At 43.3% G+C, this 14248-nt stretch overlaps 1 protein-coding gene and 1 pseudogene across 2 annotated transcripts; one reads left to right on the forward strand and one right to left on the reverse strand.

Moving 5' to 3' along the window:
• The first annotated feature begins 793 nt into the window (after window positions 1-793).
• On the forward strand, window positions 794-2144 carry LOC125547546 (G-type lectin S-receptor-like serine/threonine-protein kinase SD2-5 pseudogene; annotated as a pseudogene).
• Window positions 2145-9755: 7611 nt separating this feature from the next.
• On the reverse strand, window positions 9756-13164 carry LOC147977638 (uncharacterized). 2 transcript variants are annotated; one of them, XM_087545854.1, is made up of 4 exons: window positions 12927-13164; window positions 12529-12853; window positions 10913-10972; window positions 9756-10028 (listed from the first exon to the last, which is right to left on the reverse strand). In XM_087545854.1, exons 1-4 carry the CDS (start codon window positions 12955-12957, stop codon window positions 9992-9994), a joined length of 453 nt encoding a protein of 150 aa, XP_087401980.1. In that variant the 5' UTR covers window positions 12958-13164; the 3' UTR covers window positions 9756-9991. The 2 variants fall into 2 exon arrangements, with proteins under 2 accessions (XP_087401980.1, XP_087401979.1); XM_087545853.1 differs by having other exon boundaries at window positions 10913-10975.
• Between the last annotated feature and the right edge of the window lie 1084 nt (window positions 13165-14248).

The raw sequence follows: 14248 nt of genomic DNA on the forward strand, positions 1-14248 counted from the left end.
CATTTGCTAAATTCCCAGGACAGCGGATGAACTGAATTGAAGTTAGAGAATGTATAACTATGCTACTCAGCCACTCTTAGAATTTGATGCCAAGTTGATATCACATTTAGTTTTCTACTCAATTAGCTTTTGTGTTGTAAGATGTAGATTCTACACTAGTCGCTCCCTAATTAACCAATATAATATGATGAATCACATCAGATCATCCAATAATTGGCAATGTAGCAGTTGGAATGGAAGGTGTGCATAGATGTTGCTGTTGCTTACTTTGCACTGCAGCTCGTATGATATATTCCCATCCTCTTCCTTGAGGACAGGTGGAATACTGCTTGTGTGTCCCTATTCCCTGCTGAAGAACTCAGCGTCAAATTGTTGCACGAATGATTAATTGACGCTGGAGTTAGTTGGTTACCTCAGTGGACGAGGGTTGGCGGGAGCTGAGGCCAAAGAAGACGGCGGTGAGGCTTCTCCAGAGGCCGGCGATTTGAAGCGGCCCGGGCGGCGCGCACGCCTGCAGATGGGTAGGGGTGGAAAGTTGTGCTACTGTGGACTGGGGAGGGAGGATTCCGCGGCGAGTGATGGCGGCGGATTAATACTAGACGTGAACCACGGTCCAGTTCGCCGGCGCCGGCACTGCTGATGGGGACACCGCCGTGGGAATGGGGGGTTAGGACGGCCAAGTAGTCCAGTGCGTAGACGAGCCCACTAAATCTTCGTTAGCTCGGCCGTAGACCTGGCCGTGTAACTTTAATCGAACAGCCGGTGGATATTCATCCTCGGCAACCTTGCGGGCGGATGCAGCCGCGGGCAATTTGAACATCATTCAAATTGGCAGGCTCCCTACCCTGCCCAAAGAAAGTCATCCTCCAACTCCCGAGCAGAATACATATCAAATGTGCATGCGAAGCTTGTCTTGAAGCTGTGTAATATGCTCAAACAATGCCTCATGACACATATTTTTGCCTCTCTTTTTTGGGGCCACAAGCACAGGACCTTCATTCAGAAAAGTAGGCACGGCTGTTCGGATTGCAACTGCAGGTTCCTTAGCCAGTTTCATTTTAATTGTCGCATTCGTCCTTTTTGTCATACACAGAAGGAGAACACGACGACACCATGAGATGGAAGAAGAGGAGGCAGAGTTCGGTAAGCTACAAGGCATACCGATGAGGTTCACGTTTCAACAGTTAGAAGTGGCAACTGAGCAGTTCAAAGACAAGCTTGGGGAAGGAGGATTTGGTTCTGTTTTCAAGGGACGGCTAGGTGAGGAAAGGATTGCGGCAAAACGCTTGGATCGAGCTGGTCAAGGAAAGAGAGAATTCTTAGCAGAGGTTCGGACAATTGGTAGCATTCATCATATCAATCTGGTGAGACTGTTTGGTTTCTGTGCAGAGAAAACCCATAGGCTCTTGGTTTATGAGTATATGCCAAAAGGATCCTTGGACAAGTGGATCTATTGTCGACATGACAACACTGGTCCTCCGTTAGAATGGAGAGTGCGATGCAAGATTATCACGAACATAGCTAAGGGTCTCTCTTATCTTCATGAGGACTGCATGAAGAGAATTGCTCATTTGGATATCAAACCACAAAATATTCTCATAGATGAGGACTTCAATGCTAAACTTTCTGATTTTGGTTTGTGCAAGCTCATGGATAGGGACATGAGCCAAGTGGTTACTAGAATGAGAGGCACACCTGGATATTTAGCTCCTGAATGGTTGACATCACAAATCACGGAGAAGGTCGATATCTATAGCTTTGGCCTGGTGGTCATGGAAATTGTGAGCGGAAGAAAGAACCTTGACACTTCCCGGTCCGAAGAGAGCATCCATCTTATTACCCTATTGGAAAAAAAGGTGAAGAACAATCAGTTGGTAGATTTGATTGACAAGAACAGTAATGACATGCAAGCACACGAGCAGGATGTAATTCAGATGATGAAGCTAGCAATGTGGTGTTTGCAGATCGATTGCAAAAGAAGGCCTAAAATGTCCGAGGTAGTCAAGGTCTTGGAAGGTACCATGGATGCAGAGAGCAATATAGATCACAACTTTGTTGCAACAAACCAAGCAAATTTTGGCATTGCTGGTAATGTGACCTCCTCGGCTCCACCTCTAGCCTCACATCTATCAGGCCCCAGGTGAAATGAGACAGTCCTGACAAGATAGGCAATTAGATTATGAGCAGGACAGGAGATTTGCTTATGTAAGGCAAATGCCATGCCTGTTGTATACTTGTATCTTCTCAAATTACTATAAACCGAAGCCCCTTGTCTCGAGTTAATTTTATCTGTAAAATACTTCAACATTGCAAACCTTGTTGTTCTACAACAGCTGGACTGACTTTATTCATTGGAATGTTCAGTTTCTCTCTGTAATGCAAATCTCTTTTTAGATTGTGTTGTGCTTAGTATTGCATATTGTAAATATCGGATCTCCAACTCAATCAGCATTCTGGTAATAATAGAGTGTATGGTATTAGTGAGATTCTCCATGTACTGCTCCCTCCCAGTTACCACCATGCATGCTATACTGAATATTAGTGAGATTTGAAGAGAATTTGAAAATGAATAGCACTAGCCGGGAGGTGCATGCATGAGAAGTTGCTGCATACCATTTAGATTTAGTGACACTCGTGGGACTCCTGAATGAATTAGTCCTCGGTACCAGCAGCGAGCGATGGATTGGTTGGTGAATCGTGGCCAACTTCCAGAAGAAAGGAAGAGGAGGAAGCTTCACTTTTCCCGGTGCGGTGGCGGAGGACGAGGTCAACAGCAGATGGGCAAGCGTGGCGGCCTGCCACAGGAAGCGCACGGGCTTACTGGAAGCCATTGGGAATGGGGAGCTGGTCCAGTCGCCGGCGCCGCCGCCGGGGAGCGTGGTGGGGCGACCGGAGGGAAGAAAGAGACGGGCGGACGGGCCCTGCTGACTTTCTCTTCCTGGTCGATCTGGGCCACCGGACCCATCTTCCTATGTGGGCCCGCGAGAGCTTAGCGGGCCGGTTCGTAATCTGAGTTAGATTTTTGATTTGAGGCTGGTTTTTTGGGTCGACGGGGGACAAGTTTAGGAAGCTCTTGTACAGTTTTATTCCCCCTGTGTGCCCCAACAATCCAGGGGCCCCAGTAGGAGGTTTGCAGCAGCCTATAGGAGATGGAGCTAACCGCGCACGGTGTCTCAAAAAAAAAACTACTCACGCACGAGTCCCTAAAAAAAAGGACTGTGCTAGCGTCCAGTCATCTGGACGTTAAGTAACAGATCCGCACGATCTCTTCGATGGCTTCCACTTCTCTCGTTCTCCTTCTGATCGAAGCAACAAGTGCGAACAATCACACATGCATGCGAGTTTACTAGCTAGCTAATCCTGAGAAAATCGCATGCAGCTAGCAATGATTAATAATTCTATGCATGCATGCATACTAAAAGACAAAACAGATGATGTTAGCAAAGATTCTCCATATTTTGAAACTTCAAAATGTTTTGTAGCTCAAACCATTGGTCCTATTGAAAAACCGTTTTCACATAAAAGATTCGTCGCGACGAGACCTCCAAAACTAGATCCCATGTTGGTATGTTTCGATGACTTTTTTTCGGATGAAAAGTTATCAGACTTAGGTTAAGTGAGTTATCACCTATGTGGTACGCCAGTTACCATTAGGTTTACATGAAAATTATCGGGGCATAAAAATGGCTCCTCCAACATTCTCTCCACATGCAAAAATAGTGGAGCACAGAAAACCTGATGTCATTGTAAATTCTCGCTATTTCAAAGATGTAAAATGTTTTATTGCTCAAACTGTCGTTTTTTATTGAAAAATCGTTTTCACATAAAAAATCCATCACGATGAGAACTTCAAAACTAGATCTCATGTTGACATGTTTTGATCACCTTTTTGGTGAAAAGTTACTGTAAAGTTATCAGTTATGTTGTATGTATATTAACATATTATTTATACAGAAGTGGTCGGAGATGTGTTTTAAACGACTTCTTTCCCCTGGGTCAAATTTACAGTGGTATTTATATCTAAGTTATCAGCTCCGGATGCATGCATTACCGTGCTATTTGCACATAAGTAATTGGGGTATGTTTCGATAACTTTTTATTAGGGTCTAAAGTTACCGCGTTGTTTATACCTAAGTTATCAGGTCTATGATGTGTGAGTTACCATGATATTGACAAAAAAGTTAATGGAGGTATATTTCATCAACAACCCTCCCACACTCCTCACCACCGTCGCCAAAGTTATCAGGACTGAGGCACATAAGTTACCAGCTCTACGATGTGTGAGTTATCATGTTATTCACACAAAAAGTTACCAAGGGCATATTTCATTAACCACCCTCCGCCCACTCAGTCACCAAATTTACCAAAGACTGGGGTACATTAGTTATCAGGTCTACGAGGTGTGAGTTATCGTGCTATAGATATAATAGTTATCAGGGGTATATTTCATCACCCCTCCCTCGCGAAAAGTACTAGGACCGGGGTGCATAAATTATCGGGTCTCCAATGTGTGAGTTACCATGCTATTCACACGAATGTTACCAGGGGATACTTGACCACCCCCACCCCCCCACCCCCCCCCCCCCCCGACGCCACAGTTATCAGGTATATGATGTGTGAGCTATCATGATATGGACAAAAAAGTTACCGAAGGTATATTGCATCAACAACCTTTCCCCACCCCTCACCACCGTCGCCAAGTTTACCAGGACTGGGGCAAAATAAGTTATCAGGTCTGCGATATGTGAGTTATCATGTTATTCACACAAAAAGTTACCAAGCGTATATTTCATCAACCACCCTCCCCCCATCCAGTCACCAAATTTACCAAAAGACTGGGGTGCATTAGTTATCAAGTCTATGAGGTGTGAGTTACCGTGCTATTCACATAAAAGTTATCGGGGGTATACTTCATCACTTCTCCCTCACAAAAATACCAGGACCGGGGTGCATAAGTTATCAGGTCTCCGATGTGTGAGTTACCATGCTATTCACAGGAAAGTTATCGGGGGATACTTGATCACCCCCCCCCCCCCCCCCAATGCCAAATTTATCAGGACCGGGGTACATAAATTATTAGGTATGTGATGTGTGAGTTATCAGGTCTGTGGTGCATTAATGACCATGTTATTCACACAATATTATTGGGGGATGTTTCAACAAAAAAATCAGGCCAAAAGAATCACGTTAGTGGGGGAATCATTGACCTGACCACTAATTTTTAATGTTCAAACTCGTATTAACCAAGAACAAGTATCATGTAAACTTGTTTAAAAAACGGCAAGTCTGAAGCGGGGCTAGTGGTTTGTGTCGTAGGAATTACTACTTGAGGTACATGGTTCGATTCCTATCCAGCACAGGAAGCCATCATTTTTTTCTTGAAACGCGGGCAAGGATGCGATCGGTAAATGTTCCTCTTAATTTAGGAACATGGGCCTATGGGATGTGATCATGTGAGGAAAAAAGTAGAGGGAACGGGCGTGCGTCGAGGAAAAAAAGTAAAAGAGAACGGGCCAGCGTCGGGAGAGACGTGGGTTGTGCGGGCGATCCGGACGGGGTGCTCGGGTTCGTGCGATCCACAACGAGCAACAATCAGGTTGTAGGGATCTGTTGCTAACTTTCAGTCGAGCTTTAGGAATTGACGCAAGTACTACACCACACAATAATTTATCACAACAAGCAGCTTAGTCCATGTGGTTCATGTCCCTCGCCACAATTCTTGAGTCTGGAGTTTGACTCCAGCTCCCAGCAAAAAATTTGGAATTAGCACAACTTTCATTTTTGATGCTACGAGGTTTAAAAGGTTAAGTTCTTATGTTTTCCAACTTGGACAACTAACATGTTGTAGCTCGTTGGTCAAAGGGAGCGTGCGGAGTGAGTCCTGGGTTCGATCCCTATCAGGCGCTTTATTTTTCTTCCTTGGCTCTAGCAATCAGCCAACAGAAAAAAAATATCTAGCGATCCATGCAGTGCGGGAAGTCGAACGTGAATCGTTCGATGCGGATCGTGCGTCTGACGAAGCGTGCATGCCTGACGCAAACCAATAGTCGACTGGTCATTAGATTTCGCGAAAAAAGAAAAGCTAATCACGCACGGAATTGTCCTCCGTAGGAGAGGCAGCTAATCACGGGCGTAGGCAGAACATGCAGACGCAGCCTTCTAAGGATTCCGATCTTGCGAGTTCTCCAATCTAGCCCGCGTCCCTGTACTCCTTTTTTTCTTCCTAATTTTCGATCGCTAGTTTGCCAAACCTAATTCCCAGAAGCTGATTTTGAGTCAGAGATGCTACACCTCTTCTCTCCTGTCTCCAGACGCTTGATGCACTCACAAACATGGGTATATGGTCGGGGCCGCCAGGAATAGGCTAACAATAGCGGGCAAGGCTCTGGCTGGATTCGATTGGAATTGATCAATTAGTTTCGGATCGATGCTCTACGGATCAAGGTTAACCTCTTTTATATTATCTAGTTCTTTTTTTCTCGAATCTATTCTCTAGTTCTTAGATACGTACTTAGTTTGGATAGCTAAAAAATTACTTAGTTTGTCGATCGAAGTGGATACCCAGAATTGTTTTCGATATCTGAATCATCGATCAAGATTAGTGTTCTAAAAACTGGCACTAATTATATAATTTTGGGGATGACACCAGCATTAAAGTTGTAATGATTTTTATACCTTTCTAATAAAACTGAATTTGCTCAATTTTGATTAATGTTTGTTCAGATATTACCAAACAATGCTGCTATAACAGAGTATCAGATTTTAGTAAATTTATGTTTTGCAAGAACTAGTCTATTTCCATGAATAAACAATCTTTGAACACAACATGAAAGTTGTAGATAATTTTCTGCTGATCATTGCAGTGTGCTTGTTTCCTTGATTTGATGAACTTGACAAAATTCAGAGTTCAAATTGAAGGGAGGAAGATATATTTTTGGTTACTTGTTGTGGGCTGTAGCTATACTTATATTTACCTCATAAAATGATCCGGCTAGATTGTAGATATTTTTTTGATTCGTGTCAAAAGACACGCTTATATTAAGAGGCCCCATTTTCTAGCTCCGCCCCGGGCCCCCAAAATCTCAGGACCGGCCCTGCCTGTGTGTTTCTATATCGATTTTTTCTCTGTCTTTTTTTTTCAAATATTCGTTGACTTTTTCCGAATACATGTTGAACACTTTTCATCTAAAAATGAGACTGGTATGTTTTTGAAACACATGAATATGTTTTAAAGAGTAAAATACACCACAAGTCCTTAAAATATTTGAGGGGGTCAAGTTAGTCCTAATATTATGGAAACTATATGATAACCCGCGTGGTGTTGCGGGAATCGAGTGCAATATACTCCCTCCGTCCGGAAATATTTGTCATTGAAATGGATTTATCTGGATGTATTTTAGTTGTAGATACATCCATTTTCATCCATTTTGATGACAAGTTTTTCCGGACCGAGGGAGTATTTCAATTAGATTTGATTGTGTGAAATATAATATTTAGATTATTAACACATGAACCAAACTGAAGATACATATGACTTATTATATAGTTGTGAAATATTTATTGAACATAGGTAAAAAAAATAGAACAAGAATATTTTCGCATGCATGGTTGCATGTGGTGATGTGTCTTTTCTCATGCATGGTTGCATGTTGAGGTGGGTCTTATCCCATCCATAATTGTATGGTCATATGGCAATGCTGGCAATGTTGAGATAAATATAAGTTAGTGTGTATGAACCTCTTAGGTATATAGGATGCATATCTGGATCCTAAAAGTTTGCCAAGTGTGTCAGCCAAAGTCCTATTCAGGCTGCATCAACTTTGACTTGCACAGATGATAGGTTGGCTACTGTCACATGACAAACTTTTGCATAAAACCCCACTAAAATGTCATCGCTTCTAATTTTTGGCCCTCCTACTTGCACACGCCCTCTCTCTTGCCTTTCTCTCCACCTCGACGGCCGTAGTCCACCTCAGCTCCCGAACGTCGCGAACATGACGATCTCTTGCTTGATGTGCTTGAAAAACTCTGTCACATCTACCAGCGCTGCACAGGAAGGGGCATCTGTGTTGGGGAGGATGTTAGAATAAATCTTTCATACAAGATGAAAGACGACAACAAGGCATGATATTTGTTAACAAGGTTCACCGAGATCAGGTACATCCTTGGGGCAATGGCTACATGCGTTTCTCCCCAAGATGCCGCAATACCGGCCTCCCGGACACCGACACATGTCGTCGGCTCCGCTGCGTACCTTTTGCTATCAAGTCGGCATGGGCTACAACTTGTGGTGCACCCTCATTATATAGGAGGCCTAAGATGCAATAATGTGTCCGACTCCAACACGACTCGTACGTATCCACATCAATTACAATTACATGTCCACGTAATCCCACACGTACAATCTTCTGACACAAATATAACAGAGGAGGTGGGGACGGAGTCATCGAGACTTCCACGCTGTGGTTGGAGGAGGACTGAGGCCGGAGCCTACCTGCTGCTTGCTGCGAGCGCCGCCCTCTCGCGTACACTGCTGGCGCATTGTTCTTCAGGCAAGGAAGCGCTGCCGCATGGAGGGGGGGGGGGTCAGGGGCCATCATGTCGGAGAGCAAGATTTGCGCAACACAAATGTAGGATGGCGGTGACTGGATCGTGCGAGAGAATTAGGGGAATGAGATGGATGGCTAGATGGTATCCACGTAGGTTTTGTGCAAAGAGGAGAGCCAAAAAGTTAGAACTAAGGACCTTCTAGGATGGTTTGTGCAAAATGCCGCTACATGGTAGTAGCCAACCAACCACTCGTGCAGTCAAAACTGATGCAGGCTGGTGACACACTTGGCAAACTTTTAGGACCCATAGGTGCATTTTCATAGTTTAGGACCATCTTGACACCCCCAAATAGTTTTAGGACTTGCGTATTTTACTCTTTTTAAGTGTGATGAACATTTCGTAAAGTGATATGAACAATTAGTACAAACTGCTTGAACAATTGTTTTGTGTTTTTACGAACAATTTTTTAAAACTCTCTCCTGGCCAAAGAGAAGAATAGCCAAGTACAACCATGTAAACATAAATTACAAGATACGACGGAACAGAATCTCTTTTGATACCATAATTTGTCAGGGTGGGGGCAGTGGCGGAGCTTCAAAGAAAAAGTTGGGCGGGCCAAGCTATAGAAGAACACAAAATTTTTAGGCATTAGTCACTACCTAACGCTTAATATTCTTTTGTTAAGTGCATTTGAGTGTATGAAGTTCATTGAGACGTGCTGCGTGCGAAAAATCTTACGTGTCGCGTGCGTTTAGCAGCGAAGAGCGAGGAAGCTGTGCGATTTGCGCATCGTTACTGTCACTACAAGAAATATGTCAACTTGTGACCACCTTTCTTCTGGAATGGTCGCAAACGTTTATGACCAAAATAAGTCCACTGTGGCGTTTTGGTCACTAGCAACCTCCCCAGGCCATGTAGGCATCCAGCATGGCAAGCTGACGTGGCACAAGATTCAGCCCGGTCCAATTCGGTGTTTTACATGGGCCGAGCCCATTAATTCAGCCCATTTATATTTTTTTCCTGTGAATTTTTTGTCAGCTTCATGGACCAAGCCCAACATTGCAGCCTTTTTATTTTTGGCCCATGGCCTTTTTGACTCAACAGTTTCATTTTTTTTCTTTTTTTATAGTCAGGTGCGTCCCCAATATTCTTCATTTTTTATTTCACACAAATAAATACCTGGTATTTAAATTGGCACACAGAAAACACACGAAATACTTCAAATATTATCAACCATCAAAGTGCTACATCATATAACACACATACAAATGTGATCAGCATCAAGTTTACAATCAGATAAGAAGCTCCACAAGTGTACAATCACAGGAGCCAGATTCTGCTACATCACATAACACACATACAAATAGGAGCAGCATAAAGGACTCCATTACTCTCAGAACTAGCTCCAATGAGCAAGAACTATTCTTCCTCCGACTTCTTTTTACTGATGCTCACGAAGAAACATTAAAGCCCAGCATCTGCACGTTACAAAACAAAATATTTAGGAACAAAATAGAAGTAGATCTAACAGCATATTTAACAATAAATAACAGAATAATGAAGTTCATGAGACATTTTAGAATCAACTTGACAGTTGATAGTAATGTTTGCATTGGACACATCCAAAACTAAAATTACTAAGATATATCATCAACAGCCATATAGCTTTGTTTAGTATTACTAAGATATATAGCCATTAGTTTGTTTTAACATGGAACCCAAGAGTATGCGACTCTAGCACCCTGAGAAAGATGTTAATATGCCATCATACTAGCTGATAGACAAATATTCCAGGAAGAATTGATGCTTGTTTAACAGGTACAATCGATACTGCTATCTCTAATAGACAAATTTAAAGTTTTTAATACATTTTTTCTATTAGCAAATCTGAATATGCTACTTCCTGATTCATGGCTGCATAGTCCAGCTAGCTACACCAGTTTGCTCTCATGCAGAAATTAGAAAAAAATGTATCATTGGTAATTATGCAACTCTGTTTGGAGTCATTTCTCCAAACAGTTACTGCTATTATAGTTACTGTTGTATCCTAATTAATAGTACTTTACAGTAAATAAACATTTGTTGATGCTAAAAAAGACAAAGGCTTGTACCATGACATGTCCAGCAAGCCTAACTAATAGTGTCAAACTGTAGCAGGACATAAAAGAACAATACAGTAGTAACTTAAGCATGCTCCCCTGTAGACACACACACACACACACACGCGCACGATCAATTCAAACCCAAACAAATCAAATCACGCTCTTCATCTAGACCGCTACAGATCCATGTATTAACGCTTGGCATCAAGCATTAGGCCATGAAGCATCTGTCCGATTTGTTCAACAAGACGAGTACATACCTGACTCCAGGTCGATGCGGTGGATGGGGCTGTACTTGAACATCTGGTCCAGGGACAAGCCTGCTAATCCAAATCGAACAAACAAATTCATTAGGAGGGGATCGAAGAGACAAGGAAGAAATGAAGTAAACATACATACAGGTCTATATATAAGCAGCAGAAGCAAGTAATATAAATACATCCTCTTTCTTCCTCTACAACACTAACTACAGCAACATCAATCATTGTACACAAGGAGCAGCAGCAACAAGCCGATAAAGAAAGCTCAAGATTTGTGTCTTTTGCAAGTTTTAGCACACTAGTACATGCGTTAAAATGGAAGCGCCGCTGCTGGGTTGCAACAGCCAACAAACTATAGGGTTACCGTCAAGTTAGCATTACAGAAAGCGAAAAGAAAAGTGGAAAAGACATGGCAGCCTATAGTTATGCGGATAACATCGACAAGTAGCCAACAGGATGAGCATTGTGCAGTTTAATAACACAGTGTATTAATCTGAATACACGTGAACAAAACTAGCAGTGTTATTAATACACTGCTAAATGAGCATTCAGGATGCTTATTATACACGTGAACAAAACTAGGCCAAAACATAGTAAAAAAACTGTGAAATGGACACTAGCAGCAAAATGAGCATTGTGCAGCAAAATGCTCACCAGCCAGAAGATAAGCAAGGGAGGGAAACACACAAAGACAATTTCGTAACTGAACCCGGGGAACCACGACAACTGTCCGCACCTACAATGCAAATGCCTATCGCTGCAAGAAATCTCGACCATGAATGAAAATATATTATAAACAAAGCGAAATATGTATCCTCTTGCAGATATTTTGCTGCAGACAAGGCGAAAACTTGAGGCCTAATTAAGCTGCAGGACTTTTCTTTTGAGAGAAGGTTGCAGGGGTTCACACAGATGAGAGAAAGGGCTAGCATGCGCCGGCGAATTGATGTTATAGTTTCTGAATTCATAACGGGTGCACAGCAGCTACGACTTGCAAATAAGTAAAAGTTATGCACCAAGTAACATACAAAACTGATATTCAGCTAGCATTCATGTACAGTATGATGCAACTCACATACTGAACTAGCAACTTACTTGTTCAGTTTACTCCTTCACCATGGCAAAAAAACATGTTATAGTTTCTGAATTCATAACATACGCATGACAGTCGCGACTTGCAATAAGTAAAAGTATTTCATGGAGAACACAAACAACACCAACTATCCTAGCATAGTAACTTATTTCCCCCCGCCTTTTTTACTTTATTTCTCTTTTCAGTCTAAATGGTTTAACTTCTTCAGTCTTGGGAAACTTTCAACCTTATTGCCCCATGCAACAAAACAGACTTGAGAACACTTGTTTTGATTCACGCAGGACCATACCCACTCTTCGTCGCCAACAATAATCTACCAGACTAAATCCTCAATCACGCAGATGCACCTAACACTAGTATGTCCTATCGGGAACAAATTATAGCTAGGAACCAACATATCCGCTGCAAAATCGCTTGCTCTCCAAAGACGCGAGCCTGGCCATCCGATTCCCCATTCACATACCAGAGGCCACGGCCCTAACTCGAACCAAAACTAAAGGGCGAGCAAGAGAGGGGAACGCACATGCGGGTGCCGCGGTTGTCGCGATCGTAGGTGATGTGGAACCAGGTGCAGGGGTTGACGAGGGTGGGATCCCAGCTCTGCAGCACGCCGCCGGGGTCCCGCAGGCTGCGGCGCAGCGCCGAGAGCGCGTCGCCCTCAGAGTTTGCCCCCGCCAGCGCGACCGCGAGCGCCGCGACGAGGGCCAGGCCCAAGGCTCCGGCCGCCATGGGGAGACGGGTGGGGGAGATCGGCCACCGGATCTGGAGCGGGGCTGCTAGCAGCGGGTGGGGAGGAAGACTTCCCGTCGATGGCGTCCCGGTGCTCGAGCAACGACGGCGTGTTGGATCTGCAAGGAAGACAAGATGAGGTGAGGAAGAGAGGGAGGGAGATATGTGACGAGGAAAAATGGAGGGACTCACCTGAGTCGCCGGAGCAACGGCTCCAGATCATTTGAACAACGCAGGGGAGTCAATGGGATCCAGAGCTCGGTCGCCATGGCTGCGCCGCGGGCTAGAGCTTCGGGCGCTTGGGATGCATGGGGATTCGGGCTCCTCGCCGTCGACGGCCATGGTGCGGGGGCGGCGGCGGCTAGGGTTTGGTAAGCGGGTGCGGGAGAGTGGGGGCGTGGGGGCTAGGGTTGGAACGGTGGGGAGTGGGGGCTGCGTGGGTGAGGGGGTGAGAGGGCTACGTGGGTGAGAGGGTGAGCGGATGAGGTCCGCCGTTGGATCCCGGAGCATCCGACGGTGTCGGATGCATGATCCGCGTGATATGCCTATAGACCAATCAGAACACAACAAACAATTTGAAGACATTATGACCTTTTAAATAGGTCACGAAAAAATCATTTTCCATTTTTTTGTGCTCAAAATGAGTTCTTTTTTGTAAAAGACCTACCAAATATTTGTTCACATGATATTCTTTATATTTGTTCAAAATGAGTTCTTTATACTCTGCAAAAGTTTACATCTTGGAATAGTAAACAGTATCGACAAAGGGATTTTTTATATTCTTTGCACAAAAAATCATTTTCCATTTTCCGAGTGCCCCAAATGAGGTTTTTTTGTGAAGGACCTATCAAATAGTTGTTGCAAAATTGGACCAAATCAATTTTATAAAATACTAGGACATATATAATGCACAATTGACAAAATGGTTGGGTGAAAAAAGTTTTGATCCACCTCTGATGAAAAAGACAAATTGCCGTCGATTCAGCTAGAAACGGGTCAAATTTGAACTGTAGCTGCCTCATAGTTTGCTCTTTATTTTTTCCAAAAATCATTTCTAGGTACATAAGTATCTATTTAATCATAGAAACACCAAAAAAATTCCAAGATTCAACCACTAGCTAGGAACGGTCAAGCCCGCCGTTTTGACTGCATTTTGAAACGGGCATAAAAAATTCAAAAAAAATCAAAAAATTGGAAAACCTTCGCATTGTGTCATTGTATGTGACCAAGTTTTCAGGAAAAATAATAAACTTGTAATACGGTAATTATTTTTAAAAAGTGTTCTCAGAAATGAGCTATCATGCGTGAAGATTCATGGCTTTCAAGCCAAATGATCAATCTTATGGCCACATTCATGGCATAGCTTGTTCAAATGATCTCATATTGTGCACGAGGGTGCATCTTGGAATTTCAAACAATGTTGCCTAAGGAAGTTTTCATTTTCTTTGCACGGAAAATTCATTTTTCATTTTCCGAGTGCCTGAAAGGAGGGTTTTTTGTGAAGGAACTATCAA

This window comes from Triticum urartu, chromosome 3A, assembly GCF_056163025.1.
Source record: "Triticum urartu cultivar PI428250 chromosome 3A, HENAU_Tu73, whole genome shotgun sequence".
NCBI classification, from domain to species: domain Eukaryota; kingdom Viridiplantae; phylum Streptophyta; class Magnoliopsida; order Poales; family Poaceae; genus Triticum; species Triticum urartu.

Bases quoted from the DNA above. Each gene is read 5' to 3' on its own strand.
- LOC147977638 (XM_087545853.1), bottom strand. From the start codon at position 12,957: ATGATCTGGAGCCGTTGCTCCGGCGACTCAG. The intron at 12,854-12,926 runs GTGAGTCCCTCC...TCTTCCTTGCAG, and splicing joins CCGTTGCTCCGGCGACTCAG to ATCCAACACGCCGTCGTTGC. The intron at 10,976-12,528 runs GTGCGTTCCCCT...GATTTGGATTAG, and splicing joins GACAACCGCGGCACCCGCAT to CAGGCTTGTCCCTGGACCAG.